This window comes from Silurus aristotelis, assembly GCF_946808225.1.
Source record: "Silurus aristotelis genome assembly, chromosome: 2".
Taxonomy (NCBI): Eukaryota; Metazoa; Chordata; class Actinopteri; order Siluriformes; family Siluridae; genus Silurus; species Silurus aristotelis.
The window spans coordinates 5,517,367-5,535,195 of record NC_139575.1 but is presented as its reverse complement, the minus strand read 5'-3'; the positions used below and the strand labels follow the sequence as shown (position 1 = coordinate 5,535,195).

The window sequence follows — 17,829 nt, the reverse complement described above, 5'->3', positions numbered from 1 at the left end:
CCAAGGGACGCAAATACAAATGCAGAGATGTAACCGTGAGTGAGATCTATCGCTACATTGGGCTCTTATTTTACATGGCAATGGTAAAGTTGCCCTCCATCATAGACTACTGGCGACAGAGCAGTATTTTCACAGTTCCCTTTCCAGCAACAATTATGTCAAGGGACAGATACAGGACAATTTTGTGGAATGTACACATGAGTCAGCCAGATGCAGACAAAGCGGAAATACAACTGAATAGGAATCCTTTCTTACAGTAAGCACCACAAAACACAAAGGAAATGCCTGTCATGCGATGTTCGCCTGTGTCTTCAGTTAAACACTCATACACCTTCGTATGATTGTTTACACACGGGAACTGACCAAAGGCAGTTTTTTGTCAGAAAGATTTTGTATTGTGCTAATGCAATTCACATATATTTCACACACACACTTCCTGAACAGCTCTTTCTTGTGCAGATAGAAGGGGAAGTGGGCACGGCATCAGTTTCTGGTTAAAACAGTTAAAGATGCAGCACAGTCACAGAGCAGGATAGAGACAGTAACAGTGTGTGGCAGAACAGGAACTTTAATAACTTTATGAAGTGGACTTGGTGTGGAGATCTGTGTGTGGCCTCAGGATGAAGATCCTCCTCCTCATCTTCACCATCTGCTTAAACTCAGGTAAAGAAATGCACTTTATAATAATCCTCATTATCAGCGGCAGTGGTACATAAAGGAAGGTTTTGCTCAGATGGATATTTGGTGTTTTGTTAGATGGAGGAGCCTCCAAGGAAGTAACAGGATATTCAGGAGGTGACGTTCTAATCAAGTGCAAGTATAATACAGATTACACACAAAACCTAAAATATTTCTGTAAGGGTTCATCGCCAGGCTGTTCTGATCTAATAAAGACAGGAGATAAAAACATGTGGGTAACTTCAGGAAGATTCTCACTGTTTGATAACACCAAATCAGCAGAGTTCAGCGTAATGATCAGAGAGATCACTGTAGAGGACACTGGGACGTATCAGTGTGGAGTTGATATATCTTTGGGAAACGACATTTACACAGCAGTGGAACTAAAAGTAAAGAAAGGTGAGTCTCCAACCACTGCCTTGTGTTTATCTTCACAAAGCTCCAGTGTCATTAGCAGACACAAGACCAAGTTATCACACTTCATTACTAAAATGTATTATCATTTTAACATGTTTTTTACTTTTTACTCTTCTGTTTAAATACTGACATCAAACATGTTCCCATTTTCCTGCCTGAAATATTAATCACCTTTCTGTGCATTTAACTTTATTTATTTTTAAAACAGCAAATGAGATCCAAACCAACCTGCAAGCTGAATGTTCATGCTTCTTTCAGTTGCTTCTTGTATTTATATCAGTTCATTTGCAAGACGTTTCATTACAATTTGTGTATCTGAGCATGTCGTCTTTGCTCATTATATTCTTTTCCTTTTTTGCTTAGACACTTCATTATGTTTCTGATTGCTCTGTACTGTTCTGATTGCCTGATATTTCACTCCTGCCTTTTTTCACCATAAGTTACCTCATTACAGTTGTAATTGTTTGAACATAATTTGAACATTTTACAGGAAGCTCAGGCTCTAGAGAAGTGAGTGCGTATACAGGGGTAGGAATCAGCATTAAGTGCAGATATGAGGATGAATATAAAGACAAACCAAAATCTTTCTGTAACATCAGAACAAATCAGTAGTGTTTTACTCAAATACCAACAAAACTAAACAGTGAAGGACACTGGAACATACCCGTGTGCTGTTAGTGTGTCTGATGCAATACTAAACTGTAATGAAGCTGAATGTTAGAGAAGAAAACAAACTGTAATTGTGTGTTTTAGCAGTTGCAACATGTTGCTTACAGATTACTCTGTATATATACTATATAAATGTCTAGTTTATATACATATACACAGATTTCATTGGTTGGGATTTGCAGATCTGTCCTATGAGAAGTCAATCAGTAAGACTGTGCATGTAGGAGGAGATTTGAACATCAGCTGTAAATACCCACAATCCCTCAGGAATCACGCCAAGTTTCTTTGCAAGAGGCTGCAACCTGCTGCTTGTGTTTATAATTAATCTGAATCTAGAAAGTAGAAAATATATAAATGTGGGAAAATTCTCCCTGTATGATGACAGAACAGAACAAATCATCATTGTGAGAATTTGAAATGTAACTGAGCAGGATTCTGGTGAATTCTGGTGTGGAGCTGAAGCAGCCTGAACATCTGATCACCGATACAGGGTTTATTTCAAACAGATCAACCTGGCAGTTATTGGTAAATTTGTGTCCACATTGTCTCCATGTCCATCATACAGTTTTTCTTACAAACTTACAAAATGTAAAATGTATTGTGTTGCATTTGTACTGTTATTAGTTACATACTAGATTCACTTACATGTTATTTATTACCTAAATCAATGTTTCACTGTTTTGATTTACATGCCCCAGTTTCAACCTCAATACCTACACAACATTCATCATCTTTGTCATCATCATCATCATCATCATCATCATCATCATTGTATGAGCCTACTCCAGCTTCTTCTTCAGGAGGTGATTCCGCTCAGATGCACATCACACACGTACTAAAACGTCATGACTCTGGTGAATTTGATCCCTTATGAATGTACAGAATGTACGTAAAAGTGACTGTTTCTCTTCCAGGATTTTCAGCTTCCACTATAATCACTGTATGTGTAATTCTACTGCTACTTCTGATTGGAATCTCAGTCCTGCTTGTGATTCTACAGAAAGGACGAAAGATGAAAGGTATAAATACACACACACACACACACACACACACACACACACACACACACACACACACACACACACACACACACTATCAAATGTGTGAGTGGTTCATGATCAGGTGGTGCAGCAGGTTGTTTTGCTGCCTCACAGTTCCAGTGTCCAGCTTTTAATCTCGAACTCAGGTTCCTGCTCTACATATCTGATCTCATAAAGTCATACTGGTAGGTGGATGTGTGACGTCCTGTAATGGACTAATTAAAGATGTTACAGGAAATTGGTTATTTGTAATTAATTTTACAAACCAAACTGAAATCAACTATTAAAATAAAATTAATTTCTGCCGACTTGAATGCTGTTTTAAGGAGGTACAGCTGCTTCTCACAGGACTTCTGTCCAATGTTCAGGGAACAATCAAGAGGTGATTGTCTTTATCACAGTTTATTCAATATCAAAGTTTATTTCCATACAAATTAGGGTAAAAAAAAAAACCTTTATATTTCTTTCTATCTTTTCCATCAGGTTCCTCCTGCTCTTTCTGATTTTGAGGAAATTAAAGACACCAGACAACTTTCTGAGTCAGAAACTAGATTTTCCACTATTTACACTTCTCTTCAACTACTCACAATCCCTTCTGAGCTTCCTCAAACTGTTTATGCAAACACAGGGGTACCTGCAAGCCCCTGTGATTCTACTGTTTATTCTACTGTTAAATTTCCCACAAACCCTCCTGATCAGGACTTTTACTCCACAGTTCAGTTACACTAAAGTCCGTCTGATAGAGAGAACAGCAGAACGTTTGTGAGTTAATGTACACAGTTTTCACATTACAACCACCAGCTCCAATGATGCAGTGTCAGATTATTTTTAATAAAAAAGAGTTGCCATGTGAATACAATGCAGTCAGTTATGGTGATTCATTTGACAGTTTTTTACATACATAGAACCCACACATTCAATAACGAGGGAGGGAGTGAAAGTGAGGAGCTTATGTAGAAGCGGGGTGGAGTGATGATGAGCCTCAGGTGTGCGTCATTAAGCCTGAAGCTCCAGAGAGAGCGGAGGCATGAGTGACAACGAGCCCCAGGTGTGCGTGGTTAAGCCTGGGAGAGCGGAAGCATGAGAGCCACAAAAGGGGGCGTGGCAGGTGGATCCCTGACATATCACCCCCCCGAGGGGGCGGCACTTGACGGCCAAAACCCACAGATGCCCGGAGGGCCAGGGCACTCGGAGGAGGACCCCAGTGTCCGTCCAGGGTCGAAAGGGACCTGGTCAGAACCGTCACGGAACCGGGGATGTTTTGTCATCCTCCGAGGGACCTGGAAGTGTTACGTCGCCCGGAGAGGAACCGTCATAGGCAGTCGGAGGCAGTACGACCTCCTTTTTGCGGCCAGGTGCCGGTTCAACGTCTTCTTCGCAGCCAGGTGATGATGCAACGGCACACTCGGTGGGACACTGGAGCCGAGTGGAGCGTTCTGAGGAGCCCAGGAGCAGAGTAGAGCTTGGGGCAGAGCTGCGCTCACCTGGAGGCCCTGGGGCAGAGCTGTGTTTTCCTGGAGATCCTGGGGCAGAGCGGAGCCGCCCTGGAGGGCCTGGAGCAGGGTTTGGAGCAGGGTGGAGATCCCCCAGAGGACCTGGGGTGGAGCACTCTGGGAAACTCTGGTGCGGAAGCGAGCTCTCCGGGAAACACTGGAGCGGACCCGTGCTCTCGGGAGCGGGAGAGAGATGGTGGAGATCTGCGGTGACCATCCCTAGTTCCCTGGTGAGAAGCCGGATAAACCGGGCACACGAGCTGATGTATTCCTGTGTGCCTCCTGGGTAATGAGAAGCCTTTATAGGCCATCAATTCGGATTAAAGCAGCTGATATAAATTAGTACTGATAGGGAGCAGGGTTCCTCTATCAATACTGACAGATTTCAGGTGATCTCCTGGCTTTCTATGCCATTTTGCACCTTGTTATCTTCATGTGTTCAATACTTATTCCCTGTGTTATTTCACTTTATTTATTATGACTCAACTTGTATACTTAAATTATCTGATTTCTTTGTATGAATTCAATATTTGGCCTGATAGCTACATCTGGTGAAAATTTTGTCTCGATAGCCCACTTGGAAATCACCTTACTGATAAAAATGCTGATGTGTCAAATACTTATTTTCCCCGCTGTACATTTCAGCTTGTGTTGAATGGTACAGATGTGGTTTGTGAGCTCTGACTAGTGCGCTCCGTAGCCATCCAATCAAAGGATGTGATGGCTAGATGTCCCCAGTTTACACATTGCAGATCTGATTGATTAAAAGCACAGCTTCATTCTCATGTATTTTAGGCTTCAGGTGCTGATTCTGAAGGCCTTACAGCAATCTTCCTTGACTCTGGCAACATGTTGTCTGAAATAGAATTGGACAGAACTCTAACATAAACATACACTCCTGGAAGCAGACCAACCAAGAGAAAATAGGGAGGTGGTAATTTAGTGGTTGAGTCACTGGACTTTGCATCCAAAGTTCGAGTTCAAATCCCAGCCACACCAAACTGCCATTCCTTTTCACCTAAACAAGGCCCTTAAACCCAAAAAAAAAAAGTTTTGTAATGAAGAAATTAGACTATTGGGAATAATTTATTTTATATTACTGTAAAAAAAAATATTATAAAGTCAATGGTTCTGATAGTGTTTAGGCCATTAGAGAAGGCCTTGCAGGTCCTGATGTTCTGCCACTGAAGAAATGCTATAATTTGGATTTTTATTTGTATGTGCTTTTAATAGAATCTATCAAAAAGCAACTTTGCAGAGATCCAGATTTAGCCTTGTATACTAAATAAGTCAGAGGTGACAATGATAAACGGAAAAAGCAAGTCGCTGAGAAAGAAATCGGTGTCTCGGATCCCGATTCCCAATATACATTTCAGGTTTTTCTTAACCACTTAAACACTGGGATTTATTCAGAAGCTTCATTAAAATGTTTCTGACAGCAAAGAATTACATGCACCAGCAAATCTGACTTCTGTATGAGTGTCATTAAAAAGTGGCAAATTAAAGCTAATACTGCCCCTCATTGCACATTGCACCATAAAATAACATATAATGATGTTACCAGATAAAAGATTATGACATTATAACAATATGATTATTATGATAATGTCACCAATGTCATCAATGATGTTATAATGTCACTAATAAATTGGGAGGTTAGTAATAAAGTCCAACCCAGCCTAGCATAAAACATTTCCCAAATCAAATATGCAGGTCACTGTCAGGACAGTGACCACGCGAAGGGAACGGGATAAACTCAATCATTCTTTATTGACGTGCAGATACAAAACCGGAGTTTAGAAGTGTTACGAACCGCAATGCGGGGTAAATCGGGAAAGCGGGTACAAGGTGATCCGTAAAAAAAAATATAATCCGTAACAAAAGCATAATCCAGGATCATGAGTGTAATCCGTTCCTCCAGAACCAGGAGCAGGAACCAGCGGGGAACGCTGGCGGTCAGGAGTCCGGTAGATCACTGTAGTAACCATGTAAATCCGACAACGAGTGAGGTGAAAACGGGAACTGAGTAACAGGTGCCGGCGATTAGCGCCGGGAGAGGCTGAGAGAGAGCCTCGGAGGGAGGCGTGACAGGAGGATCCCTGACAGTCACGAACCAGAATTTCCTACTGGATTGGTCGAGGCCCGGGTTACCAACGACTGCCACAGGTATTGTTAGCCATCAGAGTACCAGTGGAAATTAGGCTACTCTTGGCTGGAGGAGAAGGAGAGAAGGAAGACATCTACAGAGACAGCAGGGAAAGGAGAAGTGGAGGAGAGTGGAGGTTTGGGTTGGTAAACCCAAAACTTGTGCAACCTTTTTAACTGTTCTATTATGGTGTGGATGGAAAGAGAAATGGTGTAGGGGTGATTCTGAAGGAAGAGTATAGTAAGAGTGTAGTGGAGGTGAAAATAGTTTCTAATAGAGTGATAATTGTGAAGCTGGAAGTTAAAGGGGTGATGATAAATGTTATCAGTGCCTTTGCTCCACAAGTGGGTTGTGAAATGGAGGAGAAAGAAAAATTCTGGAGTGAGTTAGATGAAGTGGTGAAGAGTAAACCTAGGAAAGAAAGATTAGTGATTGGGGAAGATTTTAATGGGCATGTAGGTGAAGGGAATAGAGGTGATGAGGAAGTAATTGGTAGGTATGGCTTTAAAAAGAGGAATGTGGAAGGGAGATGGAGGTAGATCTTGCTAAAGAATGGAAATGGAGTGGTTAACATATAAGAGTGAAGGAAAAAGCACACAGTTGGACTATGTCCTATGTAGAAGATGCAACCTGAAGAAGATTGGAGACTATAAGGTGTTGGCAAGGGAAAGTGTAGTTAGACAGCATTAGATAGTGGTCTGTTGGATGGCTTTGAAGGTGTGGAAGAAGAGGAGGAGAGTGAAGACTGAAAGAAGAATAATATGGTGGAAACTGAAGGAGGAAGACAGTAGTGTGAGGTTCAGGGAAGAGGTCAGACAGAGGCTCGGTGGATGTGCTACAATTTAGAGCAATAAAGAATAGAGATGAAAGTGTGTTGACTAGTGAGGAGTGTGAGGTGAGAAGATGGAGAGAATATTTGGAGAAGCTGTTGAATGAGGAAAATGAGAGAGAGAGAGAGAGAGAGAGAGAGAGAGAGAGAGAGAGAGAGAGAGAGAGAGAGAGAGAGAGAAGGTTGGATGATGTGAAGATGGTGAAGCAGGAAGTGGAAACGATTAGTAAGGGGGAAGTGAGAGCAGTGATCAACAGGATGAAGAGTGGAAAGTCAGTAGGACCAGATGACATACCGGTAGAAGCATGGAGATGTTTAGGAGAGATGGCAGTGGAGTTTTTAACCAGATTGTTTAACAGGATTTTAGAAGGTGAGAGGATGCCTGAGAAATAGAGAAGGAGTGTGCTGGTGCTGATCTTTAAGAATAAGGGAGATGTGCAGACCTGCAATAATTACAGGGAAGTAAAGTTGATCAGTCACACCATGAAGTTATGAGAAAGATCAGTGAAAGTCAGGCTGAGTGACGAGGTGACCATCTGTGAGCAACAGTATTGTTCCATGCTGAGAACACAATATTTGCTTTGAGAATGTTGATGGAGAAGTATAGAGTAGGTTAGAAGGAGTTGCATGGTGTGTTTGTGGATTTTGAGAAAGCGTACGACAGGGTGCCGAGAGAGGAGTTGTATGAGGAAGTCAGGTGAGTCAGAGAAGTATGTGAGGGTGGTGCAGGACAGGTATAAGGACAGTGTGACAGCAATGAAGTGTGCAGTAGGAACGACAGACTGGAGTTTGGGCTGCATCAAGGTTTGGCTCTGATCACTTTCCTGTTTGCAGTGGTGATGAACAGGTTGAAGGACAGGGTCAGACAGGAGTCTCTGTGGACTATGATGTTTGCGGATAATATTGTGATTTGTGGGGAGAGTAGGGAGCAGGTTTAGAAGAGCCTGGAGAGGTGGAGGTACACACTGGAAAGAAGGGGAATGAAAGTCAGTAAGAGTAAGACAGAGTACATGTGTGTGAGTTCAGGAGTTCAGGTACCTGTGGTCAACAGTGCAAAGTAATGAAGAGTGTGTTTGAAAAGTGAAGAAAATAGTGCAGGCAGGGTGGAGTGGGTGGAGAAGAGTGGCAGGAGTTATTTGTGATAGAAGGGTACCTGCAAGAGTGAAAGGAAAAGTGTATAGGACTGTGGTGAGACCTGCGATGTTATATGGTTTAGAGGCAGTGGCATTGATTAAAAGACAGGAGGTGGAGCTGGAGGCAGCAGAGCTGATGATGCAAAGATTTCATTTGGGAGTGACAAGGATAGACAGGATTAGAAATGAGGTTATTAGAGAAACAGCGCATGTAGGACGTTTTGGGGACTAATGTGAAAAAGACAAGATTGAGTTGGTTTGGACATGTTCAAAGGAGGGATATGGGGTTTGTCTGTACAAGAATGCTGAGAATGGAGCTGTCAGAAAGGAGGAAGAGAAAGGCCAACGAGGAGATTTATGGATGTGGTGCAAGACATGCATTGTTTGTTAGGTGGACAGTTTGATGGAGTGGGCTTGTTGGATTGAGCCTAACCCTAACCCTAACCCTAACCCCTTTTCTCTCCTTCTCTCCCTTCCTCCTGCTCTCTCTCTCTCTCTCTCTCTCTCTCTCTCTCTCTCTCTCTCTCTCTCTCTCTCTCTGTCTCTCACTCTTTCTCCCTCACTCTCTTTCTCTGTCTGTCTAGTTTACATGTTCCTGAGGTACCAGTGACAAGTGTTCCTGTCATTTTCCTCTCTTCTGATCTGCCTGAGTCATCCTGATGCCCTACATGGATGGAGTTCTCTTCAATTGGATACCACTCTGTGCAGCTGGGGATAGTTCCACATCTACAGTCTAAAGATTCAAGAAGTCACTGAGTAACTCAAGAACTTGTGAATGGATTTGGTCTGTAATCAATATTACTACTACAATAGCTCAGGACCACAGTTTGCATTAACAGTTCTGAATATGAGAAACTATTACCACACATCTCAACAATGGAAATGTAATGAATAGACCTGCCATTTCAAATAAATTATTGATAGATGTTCACAAAACCCAGGAACCTTTGTAATTCCTTAATATTAGATGGTAATGGCCGAGCCATCACTGCTTCTACCTTACTGCTTCTAGGACTTCTGTTTAAAATCGCAGTCCTGCTTGTGGTTCTACAGACATGACACAAGATGAAAGATGTACACTCAAAGGACATTACAAAATGTTTAACACATTTAGTGTTGTGTAACTAAACAATGATTATGCAGAAGTAATGCAACTCTGTCTCACAGAAATACAGCTGGTCTGTTGATGTGCAATGTAATGAATTGCACTGGTATAAAGCATTTACTAGAAATTAATGATTCCTGACTGATTATTTAAAACTAACTTAATACAAAAAATTAACTAAATACAAAACTAAAACTCAAAATATATTTGTTTACTGGCATGTCTCATATGTTCACTATTAGGTTGTTCATTTTAAGGTTAATTGATATTATTTTCAGCCAATCAATTTTGGTAGGTCCACAAAAAAAAAAATCGTTTAATTATTGATTATTGAATTTAGATTCAATATTGTTCATACTTGGGTGACTCAATTTGTTACACTGTGCACTGTTGGAATAGAAAAGAATAGCCTTTATTTTTCACATATACATTACAGTACAGTGAAATTCGTTCTTCGCATATACCAGCTTGCCCAGAAGCTGGGATCAGATCGCAGGGTCAGCCATGATACAACACCCCTGGAGCATAGAGGGTTAAGGGCCTTGCTCAAGGGCCCAAGAGTGGCAGCTTGGCAATACCGGTGAATCCCTAACTTTCAGATCAGTAACCCAGCACTTTAACCACTGAGCTCCCTGTGTACAAATAGTACATTTGGAATCTGCAGAATAAATTTTAATTAGGGAAAATATTTGCATGCAAATGTGTGTGTATATGTAAATTATTCATGTGAAGGCAGATGCAGAAAGTGTCACTGAGACCTCTAGTGCAGTGGTCCCCAACCTTTTTTGCACCACAGACCGGATTAATGTTGGACAATATTTTCACGGACCGGGTTTAATGTTGGACAATATTTACAGGGATCGGCCTTTAAGGTGTGGTGGATAAATACAACAAAGTAAAATGATATAATGTATATGAATAATAAAAGTGCTAGCTTGGGGGATTGAATTTAGCGGTAATGTATTATCTGTTAGCGGCCGGAGCAGCCCCTTTAGGAAGGTAGCGGATGTTGGTAAGACATGTGACCGAGGCATCTTCACATGCATCAAGAGTGAGTCATAGACAGATGTGGCAGAGAGATTCCGGTAATTTTCCAAAATAAAACATTGTTCATAATCAGATAATAAATAAAACGGAAAAATTGTAAGTTATGTATTCTTTCTGTGCGGCCCGGTACTAAATGACCCACGGACTGGTGCCGGTCTGCGGCCCAGGGGTTGGGGACCACTGCTCTAGTGTATGTCCACACACATATCGTCCATACTCTGTGGCATTCGGAATAATTAAATCTTTCTCCATTTGTTACACACCTTGGACTCTAGAGGGCAGTAAAGCAGTACACACTTGCATCAAATAAATAGAGTAATAAATATCCTTAGTGACGTTAATTCTGGAGAACTGAATTTTGAAGAAATTTAAAAGAATTTTGCATTGCACTTGTGAATGATATATTGGTGAAGGAGTCCTTATCAAGTGATAGTATGATAGAAAATTCAAACAAAACCTAAAAATATTTCTGTAAGGATTAATTGGCAGGGTTGAGATGTCCTGACCAAATAAAGACAGGAGCTAAAAACGAGTGGGTAACTCCAGGAAGATTCTCACTGTTTGATGTTCTATGAGAAGTCCATCAGTAAGACGGTCCATGTAGGAGGAAATTCGAATGTCAGCTGTAAATACCCACAATCCCTCAGGAGTGAGACCAAGTTTGTCTGCAAAGGACTTCAACCTGCTTTATGTCCTTATAAAGAATCTGTTAAAGACAGTAAAAAAAAAAAACATGAAATGTGAGGAAATTCTCACTGTATGATGACAGAACAGAACAAATCTTCACTGTGAGTATTAAAAATGTAACTGAGCAGGATTCTGTTGAATTCTGGTGTGGAGGTGAAGCAGCCTGGACATCTGATCATGAATACAGGGTTTATTTCAAACAGATCAACCTGGCAGTTATTGGTAAATTTGTGTCCACATTGTCTCCATGTCCATCATACAGTTTTTCTTACAAACTTACAAAATGTAAAATGTATTGTGTTGCATTTGTACTGTTATTAGTTACATACTAGATTCACTTACATGTTATTTATTACATGTTATTTAACCTGACAGTTACTGGTGAGTTTGTCTCTGCATTGTCTCCATGTCCATCATAGAGTTTTTCTGATGTTTCAAACTTACAAAATGTAAAATGTATTGTGTTGCATCTGTACTGCTATCAGTCATTTATTTGATTCACTTACTTCATGTTATTCATTATGTAATTAAATGCTTCACTGCTTTAGATCCACGTGCCCCAGTTTTAACCTCAATACCTACACAACCTTCACGACTTTTGTCTTCATCATCAACATCATCATCATCATTGTATGTACTCCAGCTTCTTCTTTAGGAGGTGATTTTGCTCAGATGTGCACCGCAAACATACTCTAACTACATTATTTTGGTGAATTTGATCCCTTATGAATGTACAGAATGTATGTAAAAGAGATTGTTTTTCTTCCAGGATTTTCTACTTTCACTGTGATCAATGTATGTGTAATTCTGCTGCTACTTCTGAGTGGAATCTTAGTCCTGCTTGTGATTCTACAAAAAGGACAAAAGATGAAATGTATACACACATACACACAAAAAAAACACACACACAGCAGGTAGTTTTGCTGTCTCACAGTTCCAGTGTCCAGTATTTAATCTTAAACTCAGGTTGACCTTGTAAAGGCATACTGGTAGGTGAATGTATGATGTCCTGTAATGGAATAATTAAAGAATTTACTGGAAATGGATGATTCCTAATTGATTTTCCAAACAAAACTCAATAAAACATTACAATAACAACAATTATAAAATTTTTTGACGACTTGACTGCTGTTTAAGGAGGTACAGCTGCTTCTCACAGGACTTCTGTCCAAATCACAGGGAACAACCAAGAGGTGATTGTCTTTATCACTGAGTTTTATTACTACCAAAGTTTATTAAGAAACAAATTGGGGTGAAAAACTTATTTATTTATTTCTGTCTGTTTCCGTTTCTATCAGGTTCCTCCTGCTCTCTGTGAGTATGAGGAGATTAAAGACACCAGATGGCTTTCTGCCTCAGACAGTAGATATTCCGCCATTTACGCTACTTCTCAACTACACATATTCCCTTCTGAGCTTCCTCAAACTGTTTATGCAAACACAGACCTGCAATCCTATTGTTTATTTTACTGTTTAAGGTCTCACAAACCCCCCTGATCAGGACTTTTACTCCACAGTTCAGTTACACTAAAGTCCCTCTGATAGAGAACAGAAGAAAGTTTGATGTAGCAACAGTTTTTACACCACAACCACCGGCTCTAATGATGTAATAACACAGACTTTTTTTTGCCAAGTGAATACAATGCAGTCAGTTATGGTGATTAATTTGACTCTTTTTTTCATAATTTTAACTCTGTGTCATTGGAAATGTACTGTTTTGTTTAGATATTTATTCTGCTTATTCCCATCTTCCATCTCCCAAACAATGTGAAGCAAAAAGATGTAGATGGTTTAGTTGTGGTATAGAATGTCTCTAGGTTACGTATGTAACCGTAGTTCCCTGAGGGAACAAAACGCTGCATCAAAACGCCCCCGCGTTGTCCACGCTCTGAATCACGTGTAAAATCCGCCCAATGGGCAAGTCGTCATCGGTGGCCGGCGTTGCGTAAACCAGGAAGGTACAAAACGGCTGAGCGATGGTAGCGACATTAGCTTCTGAGGAAAGAGAAGGTAAGCACTTTCAGGGATGCAGGGAGTACGGTTGTCACTCGTTACCGCTCCATACCCCATGAGGGATGCATCTGTCGTTAGCGTTATGCGACGACAAGGTGCTCCCAGGACGGGGCCTTGAGACAGGAACGCGTGTTCCCTCCATATATCCAAGGTTTAAAGAGCTCGCCTCAAAACATTGATAGTACGGAGTGGGCTGCCCCATCGGGAGAACCCTCTGTCCTTCTGGCCTTACAGTGAGTGGTTGGCCTTCTCTCACTCTCCTGACTGCTGTGAGAATGGCTGCAATCCGAGTGGGAGACAATACTGCCCACAGCACGGTCAAGTCCCATACCACGCCCAAGTCCCATACCATCGGCCTCAATCCGCCGTCCTTCTTCTAAACAACAAAGCACTGGTCGTATTAGACTGACTCTCTGACAGAGGGAGGAACCAATTTGATGGCCCCTTGCCTCAGGAGGATGCGTACTTCTTGCTCCAGGACTAGAACCTGCTCGGGCCCCACCCTGGGGGCCTTGGGTTTTTTTTCCCAACCTACTACACTCCTGGTCGGGAAAAAAAATACAACGGTAGGCCCCGGGGCAGAGGCTGTGCTACGGAATGCAGGAAATGCTCCTCCAGCTTGCAGGAAACGCGTTGCTTCCACTACTCATCGAGCCAAGCTATCACTAGCTTAGCAACGACACATGTCACTACAAACAGGAGCTCCTTGAGGCTGTGAGAAGTCCGTGGGCTTGCTAGCATTCGAAAAATTTCCCTCTTTGTCGGAAGAAATCATGAGCACCGCGTTACACGTGCCGGAAGAAGGAACCGCCGAAGTGATGCTTTCCCTGGGAGCTCGGCCCAGCAGGAGAGGACTCATCCATCTCCATGCCTTCTGCTAGGTTGGCCTACAAGCCCCACGACCTTCAGCTTCACCTCGGCAAAATCGGGACCTGTGCCGCGAGGGAGAGCGCTTACCTCGGAGAGCGTTCTCCGGGAATGCATGGCCGCACGGCCAAAAATGATAACAGTTGGCACTCTCTCGAACCAACTAAGCAAGCTCCTAAGCTAAGCAAACAACACATCGGATGAAGCGGGGCAGGAAGGAACACACAGTCGGAATTCTGCTTGCATTTTAAGCTCATGACTGCACAGATCCCCGCATAAAGCGCTTACTTAAACAACAGTTTTGTTCCCTTGTATTTCCAAGGGAAATGTTCCATTGTCCTTTTCAGTGTGTAGTTTTTTTTCTAATAAAGGGTTTTGGGCTGGGCTAGGCTTTTGCTTTAGTATTCCTGAGAAGATTTAGTTTTCCCCTTTTTTTCCTGTGGATTTCTGTTATTTGTTTCTGGACAAATAGACTTCCTGGTGATAGATTTCTTGACATGATGCACTGTTGTGGGCCTGACTAAGAAAACAGCTTTAATGAGGGAAATAGGGTGATAACCTGAGCAGATATTCTTCCACATTGATACAAAAATTGTACTGCTCTAATTTTTATATATATGTAACTCATATATGTATTTTAGAATTTATAATTCATAATTCATTTATTTCAATCATATATCTAATATTCTCATTATTTACTATATACCACCTGTTGGCCCGACTGAGAAGTGACATTACCACACCTGTAGTCCACTTAATTCCATGAATTTCCTTAGTTCAGACAATTTCATTTTTTATTAATAGACAGGTTCCGTTTAAAGAAAAGATATACAGTATATAATAGTTGCAGATTGCGTGCATTTCTTTGTGCCTGAATAATTTTTTTTGTATTGACATCAGTGCCTCTTTTTACAGGATACAGTATAATGTATATAATATAATCTTTTACATATATAAAGTTGTTGTTTTTGTGAAGAAATTGATTAGGCACTGTTACATTTGTTATGCAATAAAATAATGAACAATAAGTTTCTGCAGTTTAATGTTACTTAAGTATTTTATTGGCTGAACCAATATAAAGATGTATTTATTGATTAATTTATTGATGCATCTGTGAAATGCATTGGCAGGCTGTGCATTTTACACCACGGTTATAGAAATATTTACATCAATATCATACAGAAACGCAGTATAACAGAGCGCTGTATCACAGACAGGTCTCTCTCATGCAGCCAGAATGAATGTATTACTAAAGCAATTCAACAAGTCCCCTTTCACTGCAGCTACACCTGCACCACATACATCAACTTTAGCAGAAACATTAATATTAACATCATAAAATGATCTTGACTTTTCCATGCATTTTTGTAGCACCCTTTGAGTTCTTAGACCACACAAGCCCTGGGGATTGCGGGTTTCCTTGCAATTTTTAATAAAGGCTAATTGTGTGTTTTTTGTGTCAATTCTAGACAAATGTCCAGCTTTTCTTGAGAAGTTAATTTAAAAATGGCCCTTTAACTGTATTTGAAACCAAATTAATTTCTTCTCCTCTGTCAGCCATTGTGGAATACAAAAAACATCTATTAGCTGCAGAAATATATTTCAGCTTGCGTAGCCTGCTACAGATGTGGTTTGGGAGCTCTGACTAGTGCGCTCTGTATCCATCCAATCAAAGGATTTGAAAATGCCACCATTATTATATGCCTGTTAGATAGCCCCAGTTTACCCACTGCAGATCTGATTGTTTAAAGCCACAGCTTCATTATCATGTATTTTAGTGCCCACACTGAACAGCAGAGAATTTGTTGTGCAAGAAGCTGATCTCTGAAATTTTCTGAACCTTTTATAAATCAAACAGTCCCGCTCTCTCTCATTCTGCGGTTAACCTCTAAAAAGTACTGTAGAGAGCAGTAGACAGTACACAGTGCCTTGGAGTAATAAATATCCAGTAAATTGCTCACATGCCCTGATATTAAACACTTATAAACATTTATATAATTGTTTACAAAGGCTGTTTTCTGTCAAAAATATTTTGTATTGTTCTATTGCAATTCACACTTATTTCACAGACACAGACACAGACACACACGCACACACACACACACACACACACACACACACACACACACACACACACACACACACACACACACACACACACACACACACACACACACACACACACATCCTGAGCTCTTTCCACAGCTCTTTCTAATGAATATAGAAGGGGAAGTGGGCATGGCATCAGTTACTGGTTAAGACACTGTTAAAGATGCAGCACATTCACAGAGCAGGACAGAGACAGTAACAGTGTGTAGCAGAACAGGAGCTTTAATATCTTTCTGAAGTGAAGTTGGTGTGGAGATCTGTGAGTGTGACCTCAGGATGAAGATCCTCCTCATCATCTTCATTCTCTGCCTGATCTCAGGTAAAGAAATGCACTTTATAATAATCCTCACTATCAGCAGCAGTGTTACATGAAGGAAGATAAATGTTTGGTGTTTTGTTAGATGGAGGAGCTTCCAAGGAAGTAACAGGATATTCAGGAGGTGGAGTCCTTGTCAAGTGCAAGTATAATACAGATTACACAGAAAAACAAAAATATTTCTGTAAGGGTTCATCGCCAGGCTGTTCTGACCAAATAAAGACAGGAGATAAAAACATGTGGGTAACTTCAGGAAGATTTTCACTGTTTGATGACACCAAATCAGCAGAGTTCAGTGTGATGATCAGAGAGATCACTGTAAAGGACACTGGGACGTATCAGTGTGGAGTTGATAAATCTTGGGCAATGGACATTTACACACCAGTGGAACTGAAAGTAAATGAAGGTGAGTCTCCAAACACTGCATTCTGTTTATCTTCACAAAGCTCTAGTGTCATTAGCAGATGCAAGACCAAGTTATCACACATTCATATTCATTCATATTCATTACTAAATCATTTCAACATATTTTTTACTTTGTACTCTTCTGTTCAAATACTGACATCAAACATATTCCCTTTTCCTGCCTTTTCCTGGAATATGAATCATCTTTCTGTGCATTTGAATTTATTTCCTGACTATTTTTAAAGCAGCAAATTAAACCAAGCTGCAAACCGAACTTTCATTCTTCTTTCAGTCACTTCTTGTATTTATATCAGTTCATGTGCCATGTATCTTTGCAAGACTTTTCATTACAATGTGTGTATCTGAGCATGTTGTCTTTGCTCATTATATTCTTTACCTATTTGCTTGGACACTTCATTATGTTTCTGATTGCTCTGTACTTTTCTGTCTGCCTGATATTTCACTCCTGCCTTTTTTCACCGTAAGTTACCTCATTACAGTTGTAATTGTTTGAACATGATTTAAATATTAGTAAAAGATAACACAAGTAAACACAACATGCAGTTTTTAAATGAAGGTTTTTTTTATTGAGGGAAAATAAAATCCCAAACTACATGGCCCTGTGTGAAAAAGTGTTTGCCCCCTTAACCTAACTGGTTGGTTCACCCTGAGCAGCATGAACTGCTATCAAGCGTTTGCAATAACTTGCACTGAGTCTGTTACAGCGCTGTGGAGAATTTTTGTCATTTATGCAGAATTGTTGTAATTCAGCCACACTGGAATGTTTTCAAGCATGAACCACATTTTTTAAGGTCATGCCACAGCATCTCAATAGAATTCAGGTCAGGAAAAGGAGACGTCAAAGTCTTCTTTTTT

General features: G+C 40.8%; 2 protein-coding genes and 1 long non-coding RNA gene across 9 annotated transcripts in view; 2 read left to right on the top strand and 1 right to left on the bottom strand.

Moving 5' to 3' along the window:
- LOC310737846 (polymeric immunoglobulin receptor-like) overlaps nucleotides 1-17,829 on the top strand; it is a 253,742-nt gene that overhangs the window by 20,555 nt on the left and 215,358 nt on the right. For 5 of the 7 annotated variants that reach the window (XM_083562558.1, XM_083562561.1, XM_083562562.1 and 2 more), the window contains 2 exons: nucleotides 757-1,077; nucleotides 16,634-16,954. In XM_083562558.1, coding sequence (XP_083418684.1) covers nucleotides 757-1,077; nucleotides 16,634-16,954 — 642 coding nt within the window. Of the gene's footprint in view, nucleotides 1-756; nucleotides 1,078-16,405; nucleotides 16,552-16,633; nucleotides 16,955-17,829 lie in introns of those variants that run through there. The other 2 variants (XM_083562564.1, XM_083562559.1) reach the window with 2 other exon arrangements.
- LOC310737758 (obscurin-like) overlaps nucleotides 1-17,829 on the bottom strand; it is a 380,181-nt gene that overhangs the window by 292,879 nt on the left and 69,473 nt on the right. The gene's annotated exons all lie outside the window — the stretch shown is intronic.
- On the top strand, nucleotides 12,015-12,599 carry LOC310739262. The gene is made up of 3 exons (XR_014537322.1): nucleotides 12,015-12,118; nucleotides 12,382-12,437; nucleotides 12,543-12,599. It is a non-coding gene; the product is annotated as an uncharacterized lncRNA (long non-coding RNA).